Source organism: Gadus chalcogrammus, chromosome 16 (genome assembly GCF_026213295.1).
Source record: "Gadus chalcogrammus isolate NIFS_2021 chromosome 16, NIFS_Gcha_1.0, whole genome shotgun sequence".
In the NCBI taxonomy this organism is placed as follows: Eukaryota; Metazoa; Chordata; class Actinopteri; order Gadiformes; family Gadidae; genus Gadus; species Gadus chalcogrammus.
The window spans coordinates 1,169,347-1,192,799 of NC_079427.1; the positions used below are offsets into that span (position 1 = coordinate 1,169,347).

Genomic DNA, 23,453 nt, shown 5'->3' on the forward strand with positions numbered 1-23,453 from the left:
CCTCCGGACCGCTGGGTTGACCCTCCACGGGTCTGACCCTCCACGGGTCTGACCCTCCGGACCGCTGGTCTGACCCTCCACTGGTACCTAGACCTTACATACACACACGGATCTGACTGGGGATAGGATAGGTTCATTCACTTGAGGTAAAAAGGTTACGTTAATAAACTGTTTATTCTCTTGCCAGAAGGACTATCTAGACTAGGCTACTTATAAATAATTATAAATATTTGTACTTTTATTTATTTTTTTAACCCAACAATTATATTCGGGGCCAATTAAACAGGGTATGTGATTAGGATGTCTGGGTTCAGGGCCTAATCGACCAGGCAAACACGCGTCCTGCCGTCCTCAGAGCACCAGGAAACTCACCAAGTTCCAGGTGGTCAATATTTAGCTCAGACGTCGTTCACTCAATACATTCATGATCCAAAATCTGACCGCAGCTGACCTCAGATCTGGTGAACTGTGCTTTTACTTCTATCATTTTATATGCGTCGACTAATCCTGTTGCTGGAGGCAGAGTTATTTATGGACAAATTAGACCAGCACATGAACATATTAAAACGTAAATACAGACATTCCTGTATAATTAAGGTGTACGACAGCTCCCTCTGCTGGACAACAGTCTCACACCAAACTACATTTTCCGTTCGAACCAACGTAGCAATAGTACATTGATGCGAGACGGGTTGGTGGATTGAACGTGTTGTAGTAGCGGAGAATGGCCTGCGGGGCAGTATGTACATTGTTAAATACAAGAATATCCTTGAATTTAGTAGTAATATGGAGGTTTCGTATTTTTACAAAATGGATTATGTGAAAATTGCTGAATAACATTCATGTATATAATGTATTGCAGGAGTTTAGCTTTACATTAACCAAGTTGAAAGACAAAAAAATGAACCGCACCAAATATGTAGAAGTCAATGTGGGATTTTAATATATAAACAAAAGCACTTGACAGAAGTTGAATACAATTTTGTAAAGGGAAGCAGAGGAAAACATTTTCCCAAATGAATGTTTTCAAAATATCACCACCATTCCGAAAGCAAGTGAAGAGGTTTGTGTTAAAGCAGTCCTCCCTGACCAGCTCTGTCCCTGACTCTAAACCCTGACTCTCAACCCTAACGCTGAACCCTCTGAGGGCAGGAAGACGCGCCTTCCGTGTAAAGGTTCGAACCACAGAGAAGGAAGAAGAAGAGGAAGCAGTAGAGAGTAGTGAAGTAGTGAGGTTAGTGACAGACGTGATGGAAAGGCGTGTGGAAGCACACGGCTACATGTGGGGTCAAGAAGATCACTCCCACTGGAGGTCATTAATCCATCAGCCTCAGACTGCTGAGCTCAGCAGGTCTTCTGGAAGAAGAGGCTAAGATGAACTGAGGAGATGGGACCAGCAGGATGTCAGGTTCAGTTGGGGTTCAGCTCAGGTGTGTCTGCCCCCGACCAAACAGGATCAGGTGAGGATCAGCTCAGGTGTTTCTGCCCGGAACAAAGAAGGACATTGATTAGGTTCAATATTCAAAAGATGCAACATTATCTGAACCGAAGATTAGTCATTAAGGAGCAGGCAGGCTTTAGGGGCCTTGCTCAAGGAAGCATCACTGTATTCTGAGGACTTGAACCCTGCACCATTGGTTTGAGAGTTTAACCCCCAACCCCCTACCTTGTCCACTATGTCCAGATAATGGAAACTTATGAGGAATCCTTGATGGTAGAGTTCTGGTGGTCCTCAGGATTTGCCTTCCAGATGTACGGCTTCTCCATCAGTCCAGATTCCTGGTCGGGTTAAAAACATAATTTGTCTCTAATGTAAGGTAACAAACACCGTAGTAGTTTGTCTTTAATGTAAGATCACAAACACAGGAGTAGTTGGGCTCTAATGGCACGTAACAAAGTAGAAGCTGTAGTTTTTCTGGTAAACAACCAGAGTAGTATGCCGTAACTTGTACTGGACAAACTAATCCTGCGTTACAACAAGTCCACTCTGTTTATTTTATGCAAACTTACGAGGATCCTTGTTGGTGGAGTGATGTCGTCCTCCAGAGTCTTGGCTCGTCCATCAGCTCTCCTCAGCCAGAGTCCTGGTCTGGAACAAACAGCACGTGAAAGCAAGTGAAGAGGTTTGTGTTAAAGCAGTCCTCCCTGACCAGCTCTGTCCCTGACTCTAAACCCTGACTCTCAACCCTAACGCTGAACCCTCTGAGGGCAGGAAGACGCGCCTTCCGTGTAAAGGTTCGAACCACAGAGAAGGAAGAAGAAGAGGAAGCAGTAGAGAGTAGTGAAGTAGTGAGGTTAGTGACAGACGAGAGGGAAAGGCGTGTGGAAGCACACGGCTACATGTGGGGTCAAGAAGATCACTCCCACTGGAGGTCATTAATCCATCAGCCTCAGACTGCTGAGCTCAGCAGGTCTTCTGGAGGACGAGGCTCAGATGAACTGAGGAGACGGGACCAGCAGGATGTCAGGTTCAGTTGGGGTTCAGCTCAGGTGTGTCTGCCCCCGACCAAACAGGATCAGGTGAGCTTCGGCTCAGGTGTTTCTGCCCGGACCAAACAAGGACATTGATTAGGTTCAATATTCAAAAGATGCAACATTATCTGAACCAAAGATGTCATTAAGGAGCAGGCAGGCTTTAGGGGGCCTTGCTCAAAGACGCATCACTGTATTCTGAGGACTTACCTAGTCCACTATGTCCAGATAATGCAAACATACGAGGATCCTGGTTGGTAGAGTGATGTCGTCCTCCAGAGTCTTGGCTCGTCCATCAGCTCTCCTCAGCCAGAGTCCTGGTCTGGAACAAACAGCGCGAGTCTGGCCCCAACGTCTGTAACAAACATGTAGTTTGTCTTATTTTTAAGCCCTTTATTCCCAGTTTGTTTGGTTAATACAAACTTACAACCCTGGTTGGTAGAGTGATGGTCATCCTCCAGATTCACGGCTCCCCTACCAGCTCGCCTCGGCTCCAGAAACACGTTCTAGTAAGAAAACACAGCGGTAGTTGGTTAACGCATGTCAAAGTAACAGCTGTATTTTGCCCTTTAAGTCAACCATGTAAGTAAATAAAAAGTAACGAAGACTCCTTGTTGGTCGATTCCTAGTCGTCCTCCAGCGTCTCAGCTCCTCCAGCAGCTCTCCTCAGCCAGAGTCCTGGTCTGGAACAAACAGCACGAGTCTGGCCCCAACGTCTGGTAACAAACATGTAGTTTGTCTTATTTTTAAGCCCTTTATTTCCTCAAGACTCACCTGTTCAGAGTCCACCTCGACACTGCATAGCCACCCTCCCCCTGCTGGCCACCATTGTACACTGTATTATATTATAGTACTTAACTGTGTAGCAACTGCAGTAGCTGCTATCATTGCTGTAACACGGGGAATTGATTAGCCTAGCGATTGTGGTACTTGCACTTGGTTCTATGGACATCCTTTCTGTACCGACAGCGATATATTGATGCACTTCTTGTGACAAATTTACTTATTTTAGGTCGCTTTGGATAAAAGCGTCTGCTAAATGCCCTAAATGTAAATTTCCAGTTTGATTGGTTAATACAAACTTACAATTCTTGTTGGTAGAGTGATGGTCATCCTCCAAATTCACGGCTCCCCTACCAGCTCGCCTCGGCTCCAGAAACACGTTCTAGTAAGAAAACACAGCGGTAGTTGGTTAACGCATGTCAAAGTATCAGCTGTATTTTGCCCTTTAAGTCAACCATGCAAGTAAATAAAAGGTTACGAAGACTCCTTGTTGGTCGATTCCTAGTCGTCCTCCAGCGTCTCAGCTCCTCCAGCAGCCCTCCTCAGACAGAGTCCTGGTCTGGAACAAACAGCGGAAGTCCTGCTTCAACATGTGGTACAACAAATGTAGTCGCAGTAGTGTGCGGTGCCCCTTCATTTCGGTGGGGCAGAAACTACTGGCGTATGACCACACCCACAATTTAGATATTTTTAACATGTATATTTTGAGCTACATTAAAACATGTTAACTAAACTAATTGTGAGTAAGAATTAAAAATAAACTAATAGCCTAATGTTACTGCACGCTTTTGAAGTGCCATCCGCAACACTCGTCATATGAAGTCCCTTATAGGGAAGTTATTTCTTCCATATTTTATTTTAACAGGCTTAGCGAGTGCATTGCAAATACATGAAAAGTAGAAATTCAAGTCATCAATCAAGCACACCTTCGATTTGGAACTTGGCCCGACGATGTGTGCAAATCTCTCAATAACAACACTTCTGAAATCAGATGTTCCTCAATAACAGCTGTTTAAATCAGGTATGAAATTAGGTATACAATTTCAATACCTGCTGAAATAAATAAATAGTCTTCAATGCCGAAAGATACAGGCGGAGTAATTCAACCATGTCCTAGAATATGACCATGGGGCAGACTACTTTACGACCATATGGGCGTCTTATAAAGCGGATTGCGATTCATATTGCAGCCTGCAGGGTAATGCAAGAAACATACGGAGGGACACGGTCGTTGAGCTCCGCTGCACGACTCCATCAGCACGGCTCCTCCATCAGCTCCATCAGCTCCTTCAGCACGGCTCCTCCAGACATGGATTCCTGGTCTGGTTACGAACACAGTTGTCTCAGCAGTAAATCACCTGGGGACGCAACACACCCCACCTCCTGCATCTGAGGTTCACTTGTAAAATGGAAGACAAATTTAAACACTTAAATTAGACAACGTCTGCAGATTGTCGCACTACGGTCGTAGCAGCACTAGTAACAATAATGGCTCATACGACTCCTACATAACCCCCGTATGAATTAACTAAAATCACAGCTTGGCACAGATTTAAAGTCATAAAATTATCAAAAGCCGACCTAAACTACCGTGGATTGTACTGCTTCAGATGAGCTTGGTGATGGTTACCCTTTGGTCCGGTGCTGCAGGCCCCTGGTCTCCAGCCTCAGTCTCCGGTCCACCCTGGCACCACAAGCCTCTGGTCCCCAGCCTCTCAGCCTCGCCTTTCAGCTATAGCGCAGGTTTATATCAGCATTTGCCCAACAATAAACTTAATTGACTCATCCGAGTTACACAATTAATTGAACCATTATTTTATAACTCAAGGCTAGAGAAGACTTGAGACCAGACATGAGCATCCCGTTTTTGGGAATGAAGACAGAGCAGTCCACAAGTTTAAAGAAGTGGTACAGGCCATGCATTGAAACTGACCCGAGAGGACTCTACTCACACACCAGAGCACTGACCTGTTCTGGAGGACTTCTGACAGGAGGTGGAGGTCTGGCTTTGGATGAGGAGTTGGAGGTCTTGCTCTTGGTGAGGAGGCAGACACCTTGGGACAAACTACATGTTACTTTTTTAACCTTGTACAGTTCTAGAGTATCTTCTACTGTAACATGTGGGAAGGATGGACATTATTTTATCTTTGATATCATCAAGTTGGTAACTCTGCACCAAAGTCATTGTTTAACGTCATTCGATTGGGTAGGGTTTAACTTAACTGTGGCAATTAATGACAGCAGATTTTCAGAACATACAAAAGCTGAACTAACAAACACTAAGCAGTATTGATATTTAATCAAATTTACTCATCTTAGCCATATTCAGGTGCTGTGTTCCGTTGAAGAAATGTCAAATTGTCTTCCACCTTGAAATGATTTTCAGCCTTCACTGATTTCAAAAATGGGCCCGCAAGTAGAAGGCCGTTTTGTACGCAGCGAGAGTCCCGTCAACGTGGTTAAAAGTATGGCGCAACCATCGGAAATTAACATATTGTACGACGTACGTGTTGGTATGTATTTAATCTCAAACTTAAGTTGTTTAAGATGAGGGGCAACAATTCCCTATGGAAACCGACTGAAAAATAGTTTCCGTTGGCAACGGCTCGAGGTTACGCAAATACAATCTAGACCGTTGAGCCAGATTCCCTCAGGGGACTCCCGTCCAACTAACTGCCAGGTGGTTTCTTATGGCTGTCAAGACTACAACGTTCTATGCTAACCATTGGGACTAAATCAAGTGACCGCACACAGTAACTTCCACGGCGGGAAGGACAAACCGTCCGACAGGAATCCGAACATTCCGGCCGGAACCAACCAAAGAAAAAACAGAACCAGTGCCTCACCTTGAGCTGAACGGCGGAAGATCCTGAAGTCCAGCGATGGTCTTCATTAAAACACAGCCAACAGACTTACCTTGAGGAGATCTGTTTGTTGCTGTTGGTCATTACATGATTATGCACCCAGTGTGTACACGTTATATCACTCAAAACCGTACGAAGGACCATACTACCATGTACGTCCCACAACAACTTTAAACCTCAAATCCTTGCCTAAGAACAATGGAATCATACAATACAAAACAGTGTCCACATTTTACAATTATCTAGATTATTCAGGGTACAAACCATACAGAGCAAATCTAAATGTTGTGCTCACAGAGAGCCGACCATAGCCCAGCGTCACCTTGACCGCCTCATCACCAACAGCAAATCATGCCAGCCAGCCAACACATGTACAGGTCCAGTGAGAACTGGGCATCCAAGCGAAAGGACTGCCCATTGTAAATAGAAGCCCAATACCTGAACTATCCAACCATCTTCATGGTTTAAAGACTTGACATGCCATTGTGTTCTAATCACCTTTGTCTGCTCCCTCGTTACTTATAAAACTCTACATCTCAATCACTAGAATGTTGCATCCTACTCATGGGGGTGTGGTCTGAGTGAGCAGAGATGCATGCTGGGATACAGTGCCGTCTCAAGTCTTCATTACTATAGACACGCGCCTCAGGAGAAACCAAGTGTTTGAGAATCCGTCTTGACATCAGTTGCATGAGCTGGAATATCCTTCAAGATGGCGCCAGGATTCCCAGAGGAGAAAGGCCAAGAGGAAGATGTGAGGGTTCTTCCTCTCAGCCAGTGGAACACAACAACGGTCCTCAGCAGAGTACCATGGAACACTTTGAAACATTCTCCTCTTTACACCTTGAAGCCCCAGTGAAGGTTTCCTTGCCTCCTCAGCTGAAGAGCACAACTTCAGCTCGAAGAGCGCACTAGTTGGAGTTCCCAGATTGGTTCTGATTTAAGGGAACCAATCGTTCAGCTAGACCTGTCCGAAACAGCCAGAGCAAGACAAGATCCACAGGGCTCTCCATCAATCCAGCCAGGAAGAAGAGCCGTCTCATTACAGGTCTGAAGGTCATCTTGAATATCCATTGAGGACCCTTTCCGACTTCAGAGTCTCCTTGTGGAATGCCTTTAGGAGTCCATCCTCCATTGATCCTGATTGGTGTAGTCCTAGTTTGAAGTCACTGATCTGAACACACCGCTTCCATCCTTTTACACTCGAGTTGGGTACTCTCCTTCCTGCCCAGTGTGTTGATATCGCTCCGGAGCGTCGCTCTGGAGGCCCTTAAGTAAACGTGTGGCCGGCCGACCATCAGGTATGATTTATTTCCAATATCCCCAGCCATCACACAGACCTCCGTATGAACATTATCACTGTCAAAGCAAGCCGGACACACAAACACGCACGTAGAACCCCATGCCAGGTGTGAGTTGGAGACACAGTAGAACCCTAGCGATGGTCAAAAATCATCCATCTCATGTCAAACCCAAACACACACAAACACACACCACTGAGCCATAAAAGGCCAAACAATCATGAAGGGTAAAAACCTCATGCCAAATAACATTCCATCATCCAACCCCAGCTCTCCTGCCAGGGCACCCAGAACAGAACAACCAATGTCTCCAGAGACGTAAATTATGTACAACATTCTTCAGTGGCGTCCCACATTGGTGATGGATTATGCTTGGCGTCTCCAAAATGTGTCCCAGGTGATTCAAGGTCTCTGAAGTCATGTCTTTGTAGTCCATTGGTTTCCTGAATGAGAGGCCTTCACAGATGCAAACGTTGCAGCTTTAGTCAGCCTGAGGACAGGAAGGAGGTCATCTGTTCAGAAGGCCACCCAGTGGAGGGGGGTAGCTCTTGAGGAGCAGGATCCATATGGGGATGGCCCCAAATAAGAACTTCTTGGAAATGAAACTGTTCCTGAGGAGTCACGATGCCTGGAGGGGCTGTTGAATGTGTTCCATGATTCTGTGTCAGACTGAAGATGTGTTTTAGTCGTTGAGCTGAGGAGCCCCCTCATCTCCCTGTGGTGTTTCTCCTTCTGAATCCCTCTCCATCTTAAAGAACATTCTAGTCCATGTAACTGACGTCAGGACGGTTCCTCAAACGCTTGGTTTCCCCTGAGGGGGCGTGTCTACAGACCTGTAGAATTCAGACAGCTCTGTATCCCAGTATGCACCTCTGCTCACTCAGACCACACCCTCATCAGTAAAGCAACACTCATGTGATGAAGATGCAGAGCTCAGGAGAGTAGCTGGAAAGAAGACTGAAGGTATCAGAACCCAACCCATTACTCCAGCTTACAACAATAACTTGGAGCCTGTAACCATTTTAACAAATCATTAAAACCAACATAAACCAAACACCTAAGTAACCCATGAACCAATAAAACATCCTTAATACTCAGATCAACCTTCAGGTAACAGGTTAACTCACCAGGAAGCCAAAATACATCAATGTGCCCAAGAGTAATGAGAAATTAATGACTTACAGTTTGCAGTTCATCTTCATGGTCAAGTAGGGATACTCACAAAACTGCAGTTAAATATCCATGATAGACCTTTGAAGGAAGGAACAGTTTTCTCATGGTCCCCAAACATGGGCACTGTCCCACAGTTCAACATCTACCATCTCCATTAAATCAGATAAATGAATGACAATACAAATTCAGGGCTTTTGGGATCATCCAACTTTTAAATGATGATGATGATGATGAACTAATCCAGCTTTTTAATATAAGTTATACTAATTATTTGACTGTCATTAGTCAAGTCATTTACCTCTTACTTTGAATGTATAGTCTCTAAAATGTTACTTTCAGGTAGAATCATTATTTAAATTTCAAATGAGTTAAACCACCACAAACCCAGATTTCCTTCACACATTATCAGTGATTTATATTCAACATACAAGTCACGTCAGTTTTGCTTTGCCACAAAATTCTACTCACATCAGGTTCAGATGAAATGCTCCTCTTTACTTCAAAAAGTCTTTAACCTGTGAAACAGGAAGAGATGTCAAATAAGTCACAACAGACCTCAACAAAACAGTACACACGTTCCCTCTTAAGTGAACCGCACCAGATGCAACCAATTAACTGATTAAGGAAACCACTTGGCAGGCGAGCTGCGGCAGGGGAGCTAATTAGTAAAACTCAATGCAGGTTCAGTGTCCTCTGGTCGCCTTAGTAATAGTGAGAGGCTATTTCAGCTCCGTGTTTGATCTTAAATGACCTCCCGAAAACGAAAAAAGTCTTCATTCAATTCACCTTACTGTGTGCGCGAGTGAGTGCGTGTGTGCGTGCGTGCGTCCAGTTAAACTGGAGTCATCGACTACCACTACACACGTTAACTAGGGATGAGTCGGTCGCGACCGATTCGTTACAACGAACGAATCCCGAACGTGGACGACAAGAACTGGTTCCCCAAAACATGAAGAACTGGTTCTTTGATTCTTTTTTTTAACATAAACCAAAAATATGGTCATAAATAAAATATGCAAACGAACAGAGCTTCGTCTCCCCGCGACGTATATTGATTGAGTCTACAACGTTCTCAAAGATTCAGCCAATGAGAGGTAGCAATGGTGTTGCAATGGCACCTGGGTAAACAAATTACTAGGCGGTACCGTCGAATATGGGCGCTTTCTCTGTCTGACGTATCTTGGGTCATACCATTCGACGTGGGGCCACTCATATATCCCCCTACATTTTTTCAAGAATAGACTTGACCTCCATCTGTTTATTGGATAAACGCATTTCCCAATCCCAGGAGTCTTTTCTACATTCTACGTCAATTTAAGAACAAAGAAATTAAACTGCTGTTCGTATTTTTTATTTATGACCATGAAAGTTCTGTAATGCCTGAATAATGAAGAATTAAATGTAAAGTAAAATAAAATTATAAATGTAAAACCATGAATGAAATATAGAGTAAGCAAGTGGTATAAATATTGGTGGGACATTCAGCTGTAATATATAGCATATCTTCATGATTTTCACGGGGGTTAGAGCCTAGAAGTCGTTTAAATTATGCTCACGGCCGTCTCGCGGGGGGGGCAGACACCAAATGACGTAATCTGACATAACAAACAAATCAAAACGAACCAATCAAACAAACGAATCGTTATAGTGAACTGAACTGAAAGAACTAGTTCCCGGAAAAGAATCATTTAGCCCATCCCCAACATTAACACACCCACATACACACATACAGAGACACACCATACAGACTGTCACACCCCGCCTCGGGTGAAGGTAATGCAAGCTTAATACACCGACCTTTCAAACCCTAAGAATGGCAATGCACGCAGTTGCAAATAGGTTTTTAACATTACTTTAACATTTAACATTTATTCCCCCAAAGTGTCAGATAAGTGCCAAACATACAGAGGATGCCAACCTCCAAATATCTGAAAACAGTAAAATGAAAACATGTTCAAAAACAATTCCAAAATCAAATAATTCAATCAATTCAAATATTCACTATAATAAATCAAGCATATTCAAAATCAAATACCGGTACTCAATGTCAATAAATCACATAATCCATTAGCAAAATAAATGCAAATCAAACACAATCACTGAGTGCATTTAACCATAATTTACAACTTAATGTAATAATCACCTCAGTAGATAGTTCGCATCTCGTGGAGCGCTGCGCACCCTGCTCAACACAGACAAAGTCTTCCGGCAACAGCATACAGCAGACTGTCAGAAGGACAGCAGCTCACCCGTTTTATACCCCATGGCCCCTCCCACTAGACAGGCTCAATCAACAGGGGGATTATAATACTGTGGCCTTTTGCAAATCAACCATGAATAAACTCATCAAATATACAGCATGCATGTTAAAGTTCATTTCATCTTTGAGATCATTGATTTTCAATAGTGCATTTAGGCTTGTTGCTCATTAATGTCCAATGTCAATGATTGAAGAATTCAGTGTCCTCCCTTGACACAAGGGAAAATGGTTTTGCCCAATTTGGGCAAATCAGTGGCTGGCAGCAGGTGTTTCCTGACACCATATTTAAACCCCTCAGCCCCACCCTGTCTCTTTTAGTCTGCAGTACAGAGTCATGGTGAGTGGGGGAGATTGTTTGTTACTTGAATGAAGAGCTTGTATGTATATTGTATGCTGGAAGGTTTGCTGTTCATGCACTATCCATCAATGCGCGCTATTGATGGGCAGTTAAACACACAGGGACAGTGGTCAAACTGTCACACAGACACACACCATACAGACACACACCAGACACACACCAATACACCATATAGATTCACACCATATGCACGCACACACACGATAGATACAAACCATATAGATTGTGGCAACCCCGCTCTAACTGGGGGGTCGAACTACGCCTGCACCGGGAACATCGCCCTCTCCACGGAAAGGTAGTAGAGGGAGGTATGTGCCGTTCAGCACGGCGGCGCGGGAGCGCGCATCAAGCACACCCGGACAACCATGGGCAATGGGATCACCTGACCGAACACGCGCCAGACGAGGCAGACAGCCGAGTTGGAGAGACGCGGTTGGGGGAGAACGCACCAACGCCAATACGCTTCTCCCCCCCCCCCAGGACTGAGTGGGAGAAGACGGGAGCGATTGAGACGCCGTCCACGCAGCCGGACCAGACCCGGAGACGGACCCTTTTTACCCCGTAAGAGGAAGAACTTATATTGTCTTTTGTTTTACCTTTTTTCCCACGTGAGGTGAACGAATTAAAACCGTTGACCCGCAACCCTGTTTGGAGCGTCTCCTTTGAAAATCCCAGCCGCCGACAATCGGGGTTGGCACAATATACTCGCACACACCATAGGCCATATACACCATATAGATACACACACATACCGTAGATATACCCCGTATATATACACACTATAAAGATAAACACACAAAATAGACACACACCAAAGATTAACTTAATATAGATACATACTATATAGATCCCCACACACACACACACACACACATTGTGGCATCCCGGTTACGATAGAGACTGTTCGTCACGGCAAGTAGGGGTTGATTGAAACACTTTTCAGTTAAACGTCTTTTTGAAAGATGACGTTACGTATACAAATAATTTCAACATGTGATCAACCACTCACATGTGTGTTATCTTAGTTACAAGTGTATTTTAATACATATGTTGGATGATCGAGCTGTTTTTTAAATTTGAAAGTAACTTGACATCTGTTTCAAACGCCCCGCCTAGTCGGGACGTTTGAAACACACATGCGGGACGAATGAAACAGCATATTTTAAAAATAAACTATTGAACTTACTCTTGTTTTTTTGCAATATACCGGACAACATAGTAGTGTACTCGTCATTGCTAAAATTTCACATAATTCCGCATAATATACATAGGTTAAAATATATTTTTGGCCCGTGCGTAATTGTGTGCAATTGTCAAGATGCACATTTCGATTAAAACTCACCTTTCTTCTTTTGGACAACTAAATTTGCATTAAATTTACTTATTTCCCTGTCCTAAGTCATGTTTAGGGATACACAGTTGAACATCCTTTTATTTATTTTAAACAAAAACGACCACATCAACCGGATAACATGACTCCTGTTGCGTTTGAAACAAGTGTTTCAATCGTCCCTACAGCGACTACTGACACTTAAACCTTTTTTTACCTCTAAACTCAAAACTCTGACATTGCACACTTTAACACAGGTTTAAGTACTAAATCATCTGTTGTATAGTCATATTATTATGGCATGAAACAAAAAATAACTATTTATTACAAAAAAACTACCGCAGGAAGGATTTTAGTTTGCGCTCTCGAAAACAGGTTTGGGGGATAACATTTGAACGGTGGGACGTCATTACACGAAATTTCGTGGGGTTGGTCAGTCTTGCGTGCTGAACGTAGTGACGAAATTTGACGTGAAAGCCTTGCGTGGTTTTCGAGGAAATCGCTGTGTTTCAATCGTCCCGTGTTTCAATCGACCCGGCTCTCCTACCACACTCGGGATGCGGGTTTAAGCCGTAGTCGGCGTTTATTCAAAAGAATAGGCAAAAGCACACGGTAGGCCTATATATCACTGGGCTAGGGTCTCAGAGAGCCTCGTAGCCGGGGTCGTGTCGATGGCCTCCTCCTCATAGGTCCGACTGTCTCCGCCCTGGAGTGAGTCTCTCCTTTAAGATGTCCACCCGCTCCGTCCTTCCCTTCCTCCGGCCAGGTGTTCCCCGTCTGGCTGATGAGGGTGAGGAATGAAGTCTCTCTCTGCCTCCGGCTAGTGGATGGCGGCGGTGCACGCCCTCCACCACTCGCCCCCGGATGCCCCTGGGGGGGAGCGGGTTGTCACCACACACACACACACACACACACACACACACACACACACACACACACACACACACACACACACACACACACACACACACACACACACACACACACACACACACACACACACACACACACACACACACACACACACACACACACACACACGGATCTGACTGAGGATAGGTTAATTCACTTGAGGTGGTAAACAGTTTGTTGTTTATTCTCTTGCCAAAAGGACTATCTAGACTAGGCTACTTATAAATGTTTATAAATATATATTTAATTTTTATTGCATAGATCATATTCGGGGCTAATTAAATAACATCCGAGGCTTTAGCCCCGGAAAAACCAGCATTGACGCCAATGCGCTACACTGGGCCCCGTTTCCCGAAAGCATCGTTAGCCTAAGTGGATCGTGAAGTGCGTCGTAAGGGCATCGTAGAGTTTTCACCGCGTTTCCCGAAAGCATCGTGGGGAACGAACGTCTTGAAAACGCTCGTAGCTAACGAGTACTCCAGGGGTGCTCGTAGGACGCTAAGAGCATCGTCAGCTATAGCCTCAGTGGCGACACCATCGGACATTCCGTCTATTGGATGCGTTTTATTAAAACGCATTGCGCCTTTATGTTCTTAGTTTGGTAATTAATAAAGATTATTAATTTATTTATTAATAAAGATGTTAAAATGGCCAAAATAAAACGGGACAGTCCAGAAAATGTTTGCGCAGGCAGGGCACTCAAAATGTGTGAGAGAAAGTGGGGGGATTTGTGCAGACTGACATAGGCTACTCATAAAACGTAGCATAAAATAATGTAAAAAATTAAATTAAATTAAAAAAAATTAAAATAAAGAAATAAAATAAATTATAAAAAACAAGCAAAGGAGCAGGCAAAAGGCTGGGATATGGTGGGGATTGGTCACGTTGACGGGAATGTTTAGTGACATGTGGGAGGGTGGAGGGGGTTAAAAAAAAGTCTCAATCACTCTTCGACGCGCATGAAAACCAGCCGCGTAGTTATGAGGGAGGCCGTCCTCACACCGATCTTCCTCGTCGTCATCGTCCTCAGCGTCCTAAGGTTCAAGCAATGCCACCCCAGCCTTAGCTGCAATGTTATGCAACATAGCCGTCACACATATCACGGCGCATGACTTGGCCGGCGAAAACTGGAGCCCTCCGCCTGACTTGTGAAGGCATCTAATATAGCGCAACTTCCACCTCCCGATCGTGCGCTCAACGATGCACCGGGCCAGACGGTGGGCTTCGTTGTATTCCTCATCAATACATACCTTACCCTATTTCCGGAGGGGCTTTTATAGCCAATCAAATTATCAATCAAGGAAACCCTTATGCGGAATCAGATTAAGTCGGCTCTCTTTGCTGCGCAATGCATGTTTCAGAAATCAGCCCATTAAGATAAATGTAGTTGTCACACAAGCAATTTTTAATTTTTTGTCATATGGAATTATTTCAGGGGGGAAAATGCCGTGAAACGCACAGTGCATTCAGGATTAGGACTGATATATGTCGGTTTAAGCCTAATCAATTGTGTTTTAATGTCTTGCTATAGCATTCATCTAATTGCAGTCTATTTTTTTCGGAGGCTACTCTGCTGTTGTCCTTGATGGGGATTTATTTTAACCCTTTTTAACACAATTTTCCTGCGACATTCCTGCGTCTCCCCCTCCTACGGAGCCCATTTCAGCACCGTGTCAGTAGACAGTTACAATCCTACGACGTCGTGAGTGCAGCGAATGCGCGTTCACGTTAAGAGGAGTTTCGGGAAACGCTCCAAAGAAATTGACGATGGATCGCAAGATCCATCGTGAGAATGATCGTACGAGCGTGGATCCATCGTTATCGGGAAACGGGGCCCTGGTCTGTCTCCGGACTGCTGGTCTGACGCTCCTCTGGTCTGACGCTCCACTGGTCTGACGAGCCACCACTGGTCATACGCTCCATTCATGTTCTGACTCCAGAACGATGATCTGACGCAGTGGCGGTTCTAGGTCCAGTTACGCCCCGGGCAGCGATTGTTGACGGGGGGGGGGGGACGCACGCACGCCCCCCACAAATATGCCGCCCCGGGCGGCTGACCGGTTCGCCCGTGCCTAAAACCGCCACTGATCTGACGCTCCGCTGATCTGACCCTCTGCTCCGAGTTAATTGAGGAATCTTGCCTTCCGGACTGCCTGCTTGAGTTTCGTTTCGGTGAAAGGATCTCAGTCACTCACTGTCGTACAGTGGTGAAGGTGGTCTGATGTTGGTTATTCGACAGATTTTCGAATATTCATTTCGGCTTAATCAGCAGTTCCTGCTGTGCTTTCACTCAGTCTTGGCAGAAAACAATACGACACCCATTTGCTCCTAATGCTTGGTTTTTACCAATCGGAAAATTATTCAATTAATTTCCTATGGAAAACGGCTTTTTGCTCAACAGCTTCCGAGTTATGGGACCAAGACTCCCCAGACCAATGCAGACCTGTCCTGCTATGTGGTACTAACAAGACGCACCTCACCAAAAATTCATATTTTGCATTTCCAATTTTAATAGAATTTTTAAAAAATCGCATTCATTTTATGGAAAATTACTTTTTGCTCAATAGCTTCCGAGTTATGGGACCCAGTCACCCCAGACTAATGTAAATCTGTTCTGCTAAATATCACTAATAAGACACACCACACTATATGACTTGCAGGCCATTTTCCCAAAATTGCAAGGCGCCTACTGTCCATGCACATAACTCCTGTCTTGGCCCAACTTCACTGGTTGCCTATCAAATTTGGAATGGATTTTCAAGTTTTGCTTTTTGTTTTTAAAGCCCTTAATGGGTTTGAACCCAATTATTTAAGCGACCTACTAAGTCCTTACTGTCATTCTAGGCCTCTTGGATCTTCCTGGGGTGTCTGGGTCCCATAACTCTGAAGCTATTGAGCAAAAATCCGTTTTCCATAGGAAATGAATGAAATTCTTCAAAAAATAATGATTAAATAGGGGGTGCAAAATATAATTTTTTTAGTGTGGTTTGTCTTGTTAGTACCACATAGCAGGACAGGTCTGCATTGGTCTGGGGTGTCTGGGTCCCATAACTCAGAAGCTATTGAGCAAAAATCCTTGGCCTTCACTCACACTTCAAACGAGTCAGTAAAGGTTAAAGTTAACTATTACTGTGCTGCCCTCGCACTGACAGCTAGAGAACAACCTTCAAATCCTCCAATGAATCCAAAACGCTTGACTTTTTTGTAACATTTACTGAAGTCTCCATGGGATTTGTACATTTATTTTGTAAAACTGCAACACAATACAGAAATAGAAAGGGAAAATAATTTTACATAGCAGGACTATTGCAGGAATTAGCCTTATACAGAATAATTAACTATAGCAGTTCAAAGAATCAGGTTCTTACAGACTAATAGTGTATAGGCACAAACGATTAGCTACTTCCCGGTAACATGTGCTCAGCTGCATGAACCAAGACCAACTGACCATTATAAAGAATCACCAATATCATCAATATCATCAATATGCATCTGCATAACCAAATGTGTTCAAATTAAGTCAGCACATTCAAGTAGACTCTTAAAGCAAACTTTAATGCCTTGACAGCAGCACTATGGGAGAAATAACAATTACTTTTATATTAACTATGAGTATTATCAGGCCTATATATATATATAGATATATATCAGGCATATACAGTAATGGTACGGCCACACCAACCGCGTTACTCGCGTTGGATAACGCGAGTAACGCCCCTAACCTGATGCTTGATCAGTGTGTGGTGGTTCAACTCTTCCAACGTGTCAACGCGCCAACGCAGCTAGATGAGTCCATGTCCATGCAAGTGAACGGAGCGTTCCCTCTTCGTCATAACTATCAAACCAAACATCCTTCACATTCACCGAGCGAACATTATGAAAGTAAAATGCACATTTCTCGCTAAAAATGTTTCCAAAAACGCATTTAGTGGCGTAACTATGTAACTATTTCCACCCAGAATAAAGAAAGATGTTGGCCGTATGCTTCTGTGCAAGCGTCAAGCGTAGATGAAAGTTCAATTTTCAAAGTCGCGCAATCCGGATCCGGAGGTATGGATGAACAAAACCCTCCAACCTTTAAAGGTGTGAGAGGTAAAGGTTGTGTTGATCTGGGCTCCTCAACGCCCCAACAGCCAGCAGCCCCTGATGCCCTGGAGGAGAAGTCCTGTACGACCCACACCGTGGGGATGGAACCCGGTGGGCAGGGGGTTGACGGCCCCCTCTACCCTGTGCGTCACACACACCTTAACCTCAGCGCTGGTGGACGGGACTGATGATCAGAGGCCCATCGCCAGGTCTGTCACTGGGCCGGAAGAAGGGGAGGATGTTGGTTCCTTTGTACTTGCTGAACCACAAGTCGTTAAAGCAGCAGCCGCTGAAGCAGTACATCAGGGTCCTGGAGTCCACGTCATAGAAGGAGACGCAGCCCCCTTCGTAGTCCACAGATACCCCCACCTTCTGGGGCAGCTGCCCCAGGTGGAGGGGCACGGGGGGGCTGGCGTTGGCCTGGTACTGCCCATCGTAGAGACCCAGGGTCCAGACACCATGCTGGGGGCGGAGGCACATCCAGGGACCCTTCCTCTGGATGGACTCTCTGACCACCCCCACCTCCCACCCCGTCTGACCCCTGACCTCCACCTGGAAGTAGAAACGCCCCGATGAGAAGCCCTTCTTGGCCAGAACACAGTGGTGGGAGTCAAACCTCTTGGGGTTTTTGGGGAGAGGGTCTTGGGTCAGCGGCCCTCCGTCCTTCACTCTTTTCTTATCTTGGGAGAGTACCAAGCCGGGGTGGGCGGTGTCAGCGTCCAGGTCCACCTCCACCCAGTGGCGCTGCTGGGCCTTCAGCTCGTCCTCCTCCCCAGCCAGGACCCTCTTCATCTCCCTGCTCAGAGTCTCCTCCACCCTCTGCACCAACGCCTTCACCTCCGCCGCCCACAGCGGCTGCTGCCGGACGGCGCCCCCAGTGGGGCCCCCGGGAGCCGGGGGGGCGGGGAGGGGCCCGGAGGAGCCGTTGAGGAGGAGGAGGGGATCCTTGGTCTGGCAGAGCTCCTCCATCTCCTTGCTCTTCTGGTGGAACTCTGCTAGCTCAAAGTGGAGCTTTCTGAGATGATGTGTAGCCTTCTCCTCCTCTGACTTCTGCCTCTCCTTCATCACTCCGAGCATCTGCTTCATGTGGGCCTGAGCAGAATCAACTAGACATTCAAAAGTCGTCACGCACTCCTGCGTGTCTGTCTCCACCTCCCTCCTTCTGTCCTCCATGCATCTCTTTGCGTCTTGAATCTCAAAGGCTTTATGTTTCAGCTGCTCCTTCAAATGGAGCGCCCTGACTCCTAGACCAGTCCTCCTCTCTGCGGCCTCCTCCTCCAGGGAGACGGTCTGGTGGGTCAGGTGTTCCTCCTTCATACACAGGACGCACACGCACACCTGCTCCTCCCTGCAGAACACCTCCAGCACCTTGTTGTGCTTCTGGCACACGCGGCCGGCCAGGTTCTGCAGCGGCTCCTCCAGCTGGTGCCTCATGAGGCCGGGCACCCTGCGGTGCGGCTCCAGGTGGTTGCGGCAGTAGGACACCAGACACACCATGCAGGTCTTCTGGGCCCTGAGCTTGGAGCCACGGCAGACGTCGCAAGGCACCTGCCCTGGCCGAGCGACGGAGCCCTCCTCCTCTCGGGTGCTGATGAAGAGCTCCAAGATGTCCCGCAGGCCGGTGTTCACCCTGATCTCCGAGGGTCTGCAGGGCTGCCGGCAGCACGGGCAGCACGGCGCCGTCTGGTCGGTCCAGAACCGGTTGATGCAGGCCTTGCAGAAGTTATGACCACATGGCGTGGAAACGGGATCAGTGAAGACCAGGAAACAGATGGGACACTGGAGCTGGTCCTCAGACACATTTGTTGGGGAGGACATGGCTGGAGGAGAAGGGAGAACCGGAGAGTAGAAGGGGTGAGGAAGGAGGACAGGGGAGATACGTCAACAAGGCAGCATATCCTCAGGCTAATGATCTACAGATGCTGGAGATTAATCAACTTTCTTCACCAGTAGAAAAGAGTCAAGAGACACCTTATTACCAACCGTTTGTAAACCATTTTTCAACCGTTGCTTGAATTCTAACCATTGCTGTTAGGACAGAGGTCAAAAGTCTGAGAGGAACATGAATGTAATGCCCTCACCCCTCCTCACTCCTCCAGGACGTCACTATCTACATCCTGCCATTCCCCACCACCTTCATCTACTCCTCCCTCACTTCAGGCATTTTTTGAGGGTCCGTCAAGACTGCCAGAATCAAGCCGCTCATCAAGAAATTGACCCTTGACACAATCGACATCCAGGACTACAGACGGTATCTCTTCTCTCATTCCTTTCTAAAACACTGGAACGTGCCATCTCTGATCAACTGTTCTCCTATCTCTCACACAACAATCTGCTTGACCCTCTACAGTCCGGCTTCAAGTCCGCAGACTCCACTGAGACAGCTCTCCTTGCAGTGAATGAGTCACTCCGTGCTGCCAGAGCCTCGTCCCTCTCATCGGTTCACCTCCTCCTCAGCCTGTCCGTGGCTTTCGACACAGTGAACCACCAGTTCCTTCCTCCTCGCCACTCTTGCTGAACTCGGACCCGCTGACTCTGCGCAAACCTGGTTCACATCCTACCTGACGAATCGCACCTATCAGGGCACATGGAATAGCTAGTAATTCAAACCCTGCACAACTTTCGCTTCGACTCTCTGAAGTCCAGATTGAACCGCGACATGGAGGAGAAAGGGATTGTTGCACACGGTTGTATCCCGGGATTGTCTCCCGCCGGAGCCCCGCTTTCGGGGCACCGCCGCCGCGAGAACCCGACGCAGTCTAGTCTTTTCACCAAATGGGAGCTTTACGCAAACCTTACCTTATGTTGCATGGTAAGGTTTGCATGCCAAATCTACGGACTTCAGTGGGGGTTTCATTCCGTCTGCGCACGGCACCTTTGTGCCGTGTGCGCCTGCAGCCAGAGGGGGCGCCAAAATACCTATTCCCAACACAATGTTATGTAGTACTTCATTGATAACCGCTACGCAGCACAATTTTTTTTTTACTGCTCGTGGCGCCCCCCATGTGACTTGGCGCCCCCCACAAATATGCCGCCCCGGGCGGCTGCCTGGTTCGCCCGTACCTAAAACCGCCACTGCGGTGCTCAATCAGGTTTGGTTCTGATTTCATTGAACGGAGCCCGTTCTCTCACACAGCCATTGGAAACACGTCTTAAAGCACTGATGAATGCATGTTTTTATTTTCACATATGTTAAAGTAAGGATTGGCATTGTTAAAGTTAGATATTAAGACAGTATTTTCTAGTTTTTATTAACTGAAAATGAAGAACTTGGACAGTCATATGATTGAGATTGTATTTGCTCATACAAAACAGAATAAATAAGACAATTGATACAACTGAGGAACAGCTAAATGTAAATCCATAAAAAACGCTATGCTTAGATCCCATGGTGAATTGAGGAAGAATTCATGAATGTGTTCATATTCGATATTCATCCTATTCTTTGAAAATTGATTTTTTTTTCTATGATTTTCCAAATGTTCAATGAATTGTATCCTTGCCTATACAACTAAAAAATAAAAAATGTAACATTTTCCTCGTTTCCACTAGGGGTATCTTTGCTCTATAATTTAACAAACATCTGTAAAATAGTAACAATTTCAAGGTAGGCCTATAAGAATGTATATAATGTGTTACCACATTCATGAATATATCCTCAATTGGCCGTGTGATCAAAACATGATGTTTTCATGGATTTACATTGAGCTGTATGTGTGTATGTGAATTGCAGTGTATGTGTTTGGATACACACACGAGCACACACACTGAAATATTTGTAGATTATTATATATTTTTCTATTCATGTGGCCTGCAGTGGTGATATCGCAGAGGTGATTCCCACAGGCTCTGAAAACAACAGTCATCAAGCCATATCTAACTTACCATTTTTAAGCAAAATCATTGAAACAGCTAAATAACTACTTCAATCAATGGATGTGCCAAATTGTCTTCAATTGAACAATGAAAAAACTGAAGTAATGGTCTTTGGTGCAAGGGATGAACAATTAAAAGTCAGTGCACAGCTTTTATGTTAGAAAGCACACACCAAGACAGAAATCTTGGTGTAGTCATAGACTCAGACGTGAATTTCTAAAACCACATTAAATGTCATACTGAACTAACTGACTAAGGTGTAAATGTGAGATGCATTTTTGCATCTCACACGGAATAATAGATTGTCCGTAAAACTCACCCCTTTTAGAATCACATTCTCTCACTCTCTCACAAACACACATACAGATATAGACAGAAAGAGAATGTTAACTTGTGTATACCGGTAATTCCCAATTATTATTGATGTATTTGCACTTTTAATCTTGCTGAATTCTACAAGGCAAATAAATTAAGTAAAAACTTTGTTCCCCCGCTCCATTCGTCTTTGTTAGGAAATGTTCTATTTTGTCTTTATTATTTTGTCAGAATGCACCAGTCCAGAATGCTTCGTTTTTATATGAAAAACACAAAAAAATACTTTGGGTGGAGGAGGGCCCCAGACCCCCCCTACAGGGGTTTGGTTTATAAACGTTCTGCCCCCCCCCCCCCCCCCCCCCTATAATAAAATTCACCAGCCGCCACTGCTTCTTAGCAATGACTACATTTACATATCGCTGACACACCGGCTACTGAGTGACGCGCATGCGCATTTAATGACATCGTTTACAGGAAGTGCGTAATTTTTGCGCATCTAGGACCCCCGAGCCGATCTGGCAGCCGAACACATTTGGTACTCACACCGGCATGATCTGTGTGATCGCCTGGCAGCGTGGAACGCCCTAAGGGAGAGAGATAGGTGGAAGGTGTTGGACGGACATTGAACTAACGGAGGTGGATGACCCTTTTCCCACCCTGGTTTCGTTTACTGGGTAAATAAACCACTCTGCATTTGAACTGCTTTCTGTGTGTTGTGTCGTAATATCTGTTTAACTTGGTAGCGTGGAAACCCCACACCCACTGGCCCGCTACAATACATATATATATATATATTTATTTATTATTTTGAGGAATGTAGTTGTACTATATTGTCCTCTAAGCCATTTTTTGAGTTTATGCAAACATTGAGGCAAAAAAGTCCGGAGAAGGACACCTAGCCTTGGTAAAAGTAAAAAACGAACCAACCTGTCTAGGAGAAGCTCGTTTCTTGAGGAACCTTGACGCTCTACTGGTCTGACGCTGTGCTGGTCCGTCGCTCCACTGGTCTCGCATTCCGGTTTGAGTTTCGTTTCCGTGAAGTGATCTCGGTCATAAGCTTCGATTCAACTTTATTGTCAATGTGCAGAGTACAGTACCATTCAACCAATCAGAGTCACTGGCTCTTTAAGGGCGGGTTGCTTACCTCCCGGCTCTCGTCCTCTCTCCACTCCTCTCCACACCTCTCCTCACCTCCGATCCCCTCCTCTCCTCTCCTCTCTTCCTCTCCTCCTCTCCTCTCCTCTGGACTTGGAAATTGGCAGGGTCAGATCAAACCAGGGCCTCGTCATCAGACAAACAGCGCTCCAGTCTCAGTACAAATACTAATCTAACTCGATATAACACTGCCTTATATTTGAAAGAACTGCAGATATTTGAAATACTTCACGCCTTGCCTTCAAATAATTATAAAGCACTTACAATAAATATATGACGCAATTAACATTTCCATTTCAATTTGTGGCATTCCATAGTCGGCCTCCCTCCCATGCCACCATCCTCCCGGACCGGGGGGCCGTCTCTGTAGGGGGGACCCCAGGTGGGCCCTGAAGCAAGGGGGTCCAGTCCCAGGGGACCTCCTGGCTCCAGAAGGCCTTCAGCAGCCGCGGTAATAATAATAAATAATACTTTTAATTTAGAGGCGCCTTTCAAGACACCCAAGGTCACCTTACAGAGCATATAGTCATCATACAATTTTTTAAAAAAACAAGACATTGTGTAAAAA

The 23,453-nt window shown here is 45.5% G+C and overlaps 1 protein-coding gene and 1 long non-coding RNA gene across 10 annotated transcripts; both read right to left on the reverse strand.

The window, feature by feature from the left end:
* Positions 1-931: 931 nt before the first annotated feature.
* Positions 932-10,901, reverse strand: LOC130405597 (uncharacterized). Of its 8 annotated transcripts, none has more exons than XR_008904358.1 (12): positions 10,737-10,901; positions 9,062-9,108; positions 5,224-8,671; positions 4,886-4,987; positions 4,472-4,577; positions 3,559-3,814; positions 2,900-3,188; positions 2,683-2,827; positions 2,368-2,542; positions 2,011-2,089; positions 1,667-1,779; positions 932-1,482 (listed from the first exon to the last, which is right to left on the reverse strand). It is a non-coding gene; the product is annotated as an uncharacterized LOC130405597 (long non-coding RNA). The 8 variants fall into 8 exon arrangements; XR_008904359.1 differs by having other exon boundaries at positions 2,341-2,542; XR_008904357.1 differs by having other exon boundaries at positions 2,011-2,542; positions 2,900-3,155; positions 10,737-10,900.
* A 5,555-nt stretch (positions 10,902-16,456) lies between these two features.
* On the reverse strand, positions 16,457-22,928 carry LOC130405595 (E3 ubiquitin-protein ligase TRIM7-like). 2 transcript variants are annotated; one of them, XM_056610772.1, is made up of 3 exons: positions 22,875-22,928; positions 22,658-22,798; positions 16,457-19,359 (listed from the first exon to the last, which is right to left on the reverse strand). In XM_056610772.1, the coding sequence occupies exon 3, from the start codon at positions 19,355-19,357 to the stop codon at positions 17,705-17,707; it is 1,653 nt and encodes a 550-aa protein (XP_056466747.1). In that variant the 5' UTR covers positions 19,358-19,359; positions 22,658-22,798; positions 22,875-22,928; the 3' UTR covers positions 16,457-17,704. The 2 variants fall into 2 exon arrangements, with proteins under 2 accessions (XP_056466747.1, XP_056466748.1); XM_056610773.1 differs by lacking the exon at positions 22,875-22,928 and adding an exon at positions 22,274-22,314 and having other exon boundaries at positions 22,658-22,866.
* Between the last annotated feature and the right edge of the window lie 525 nt (positions 22,929-23,453).

What these genes read in the sequence shown, in the direction of transcription:
- LOC130405595 (XM_056610772.1), bottom strand. Translation starts at nt 19,357, where the DNA reads ATGTCCTCCCCAACAAATGTGTCTGAGGACCAGCTCCAGTGTCCCATC.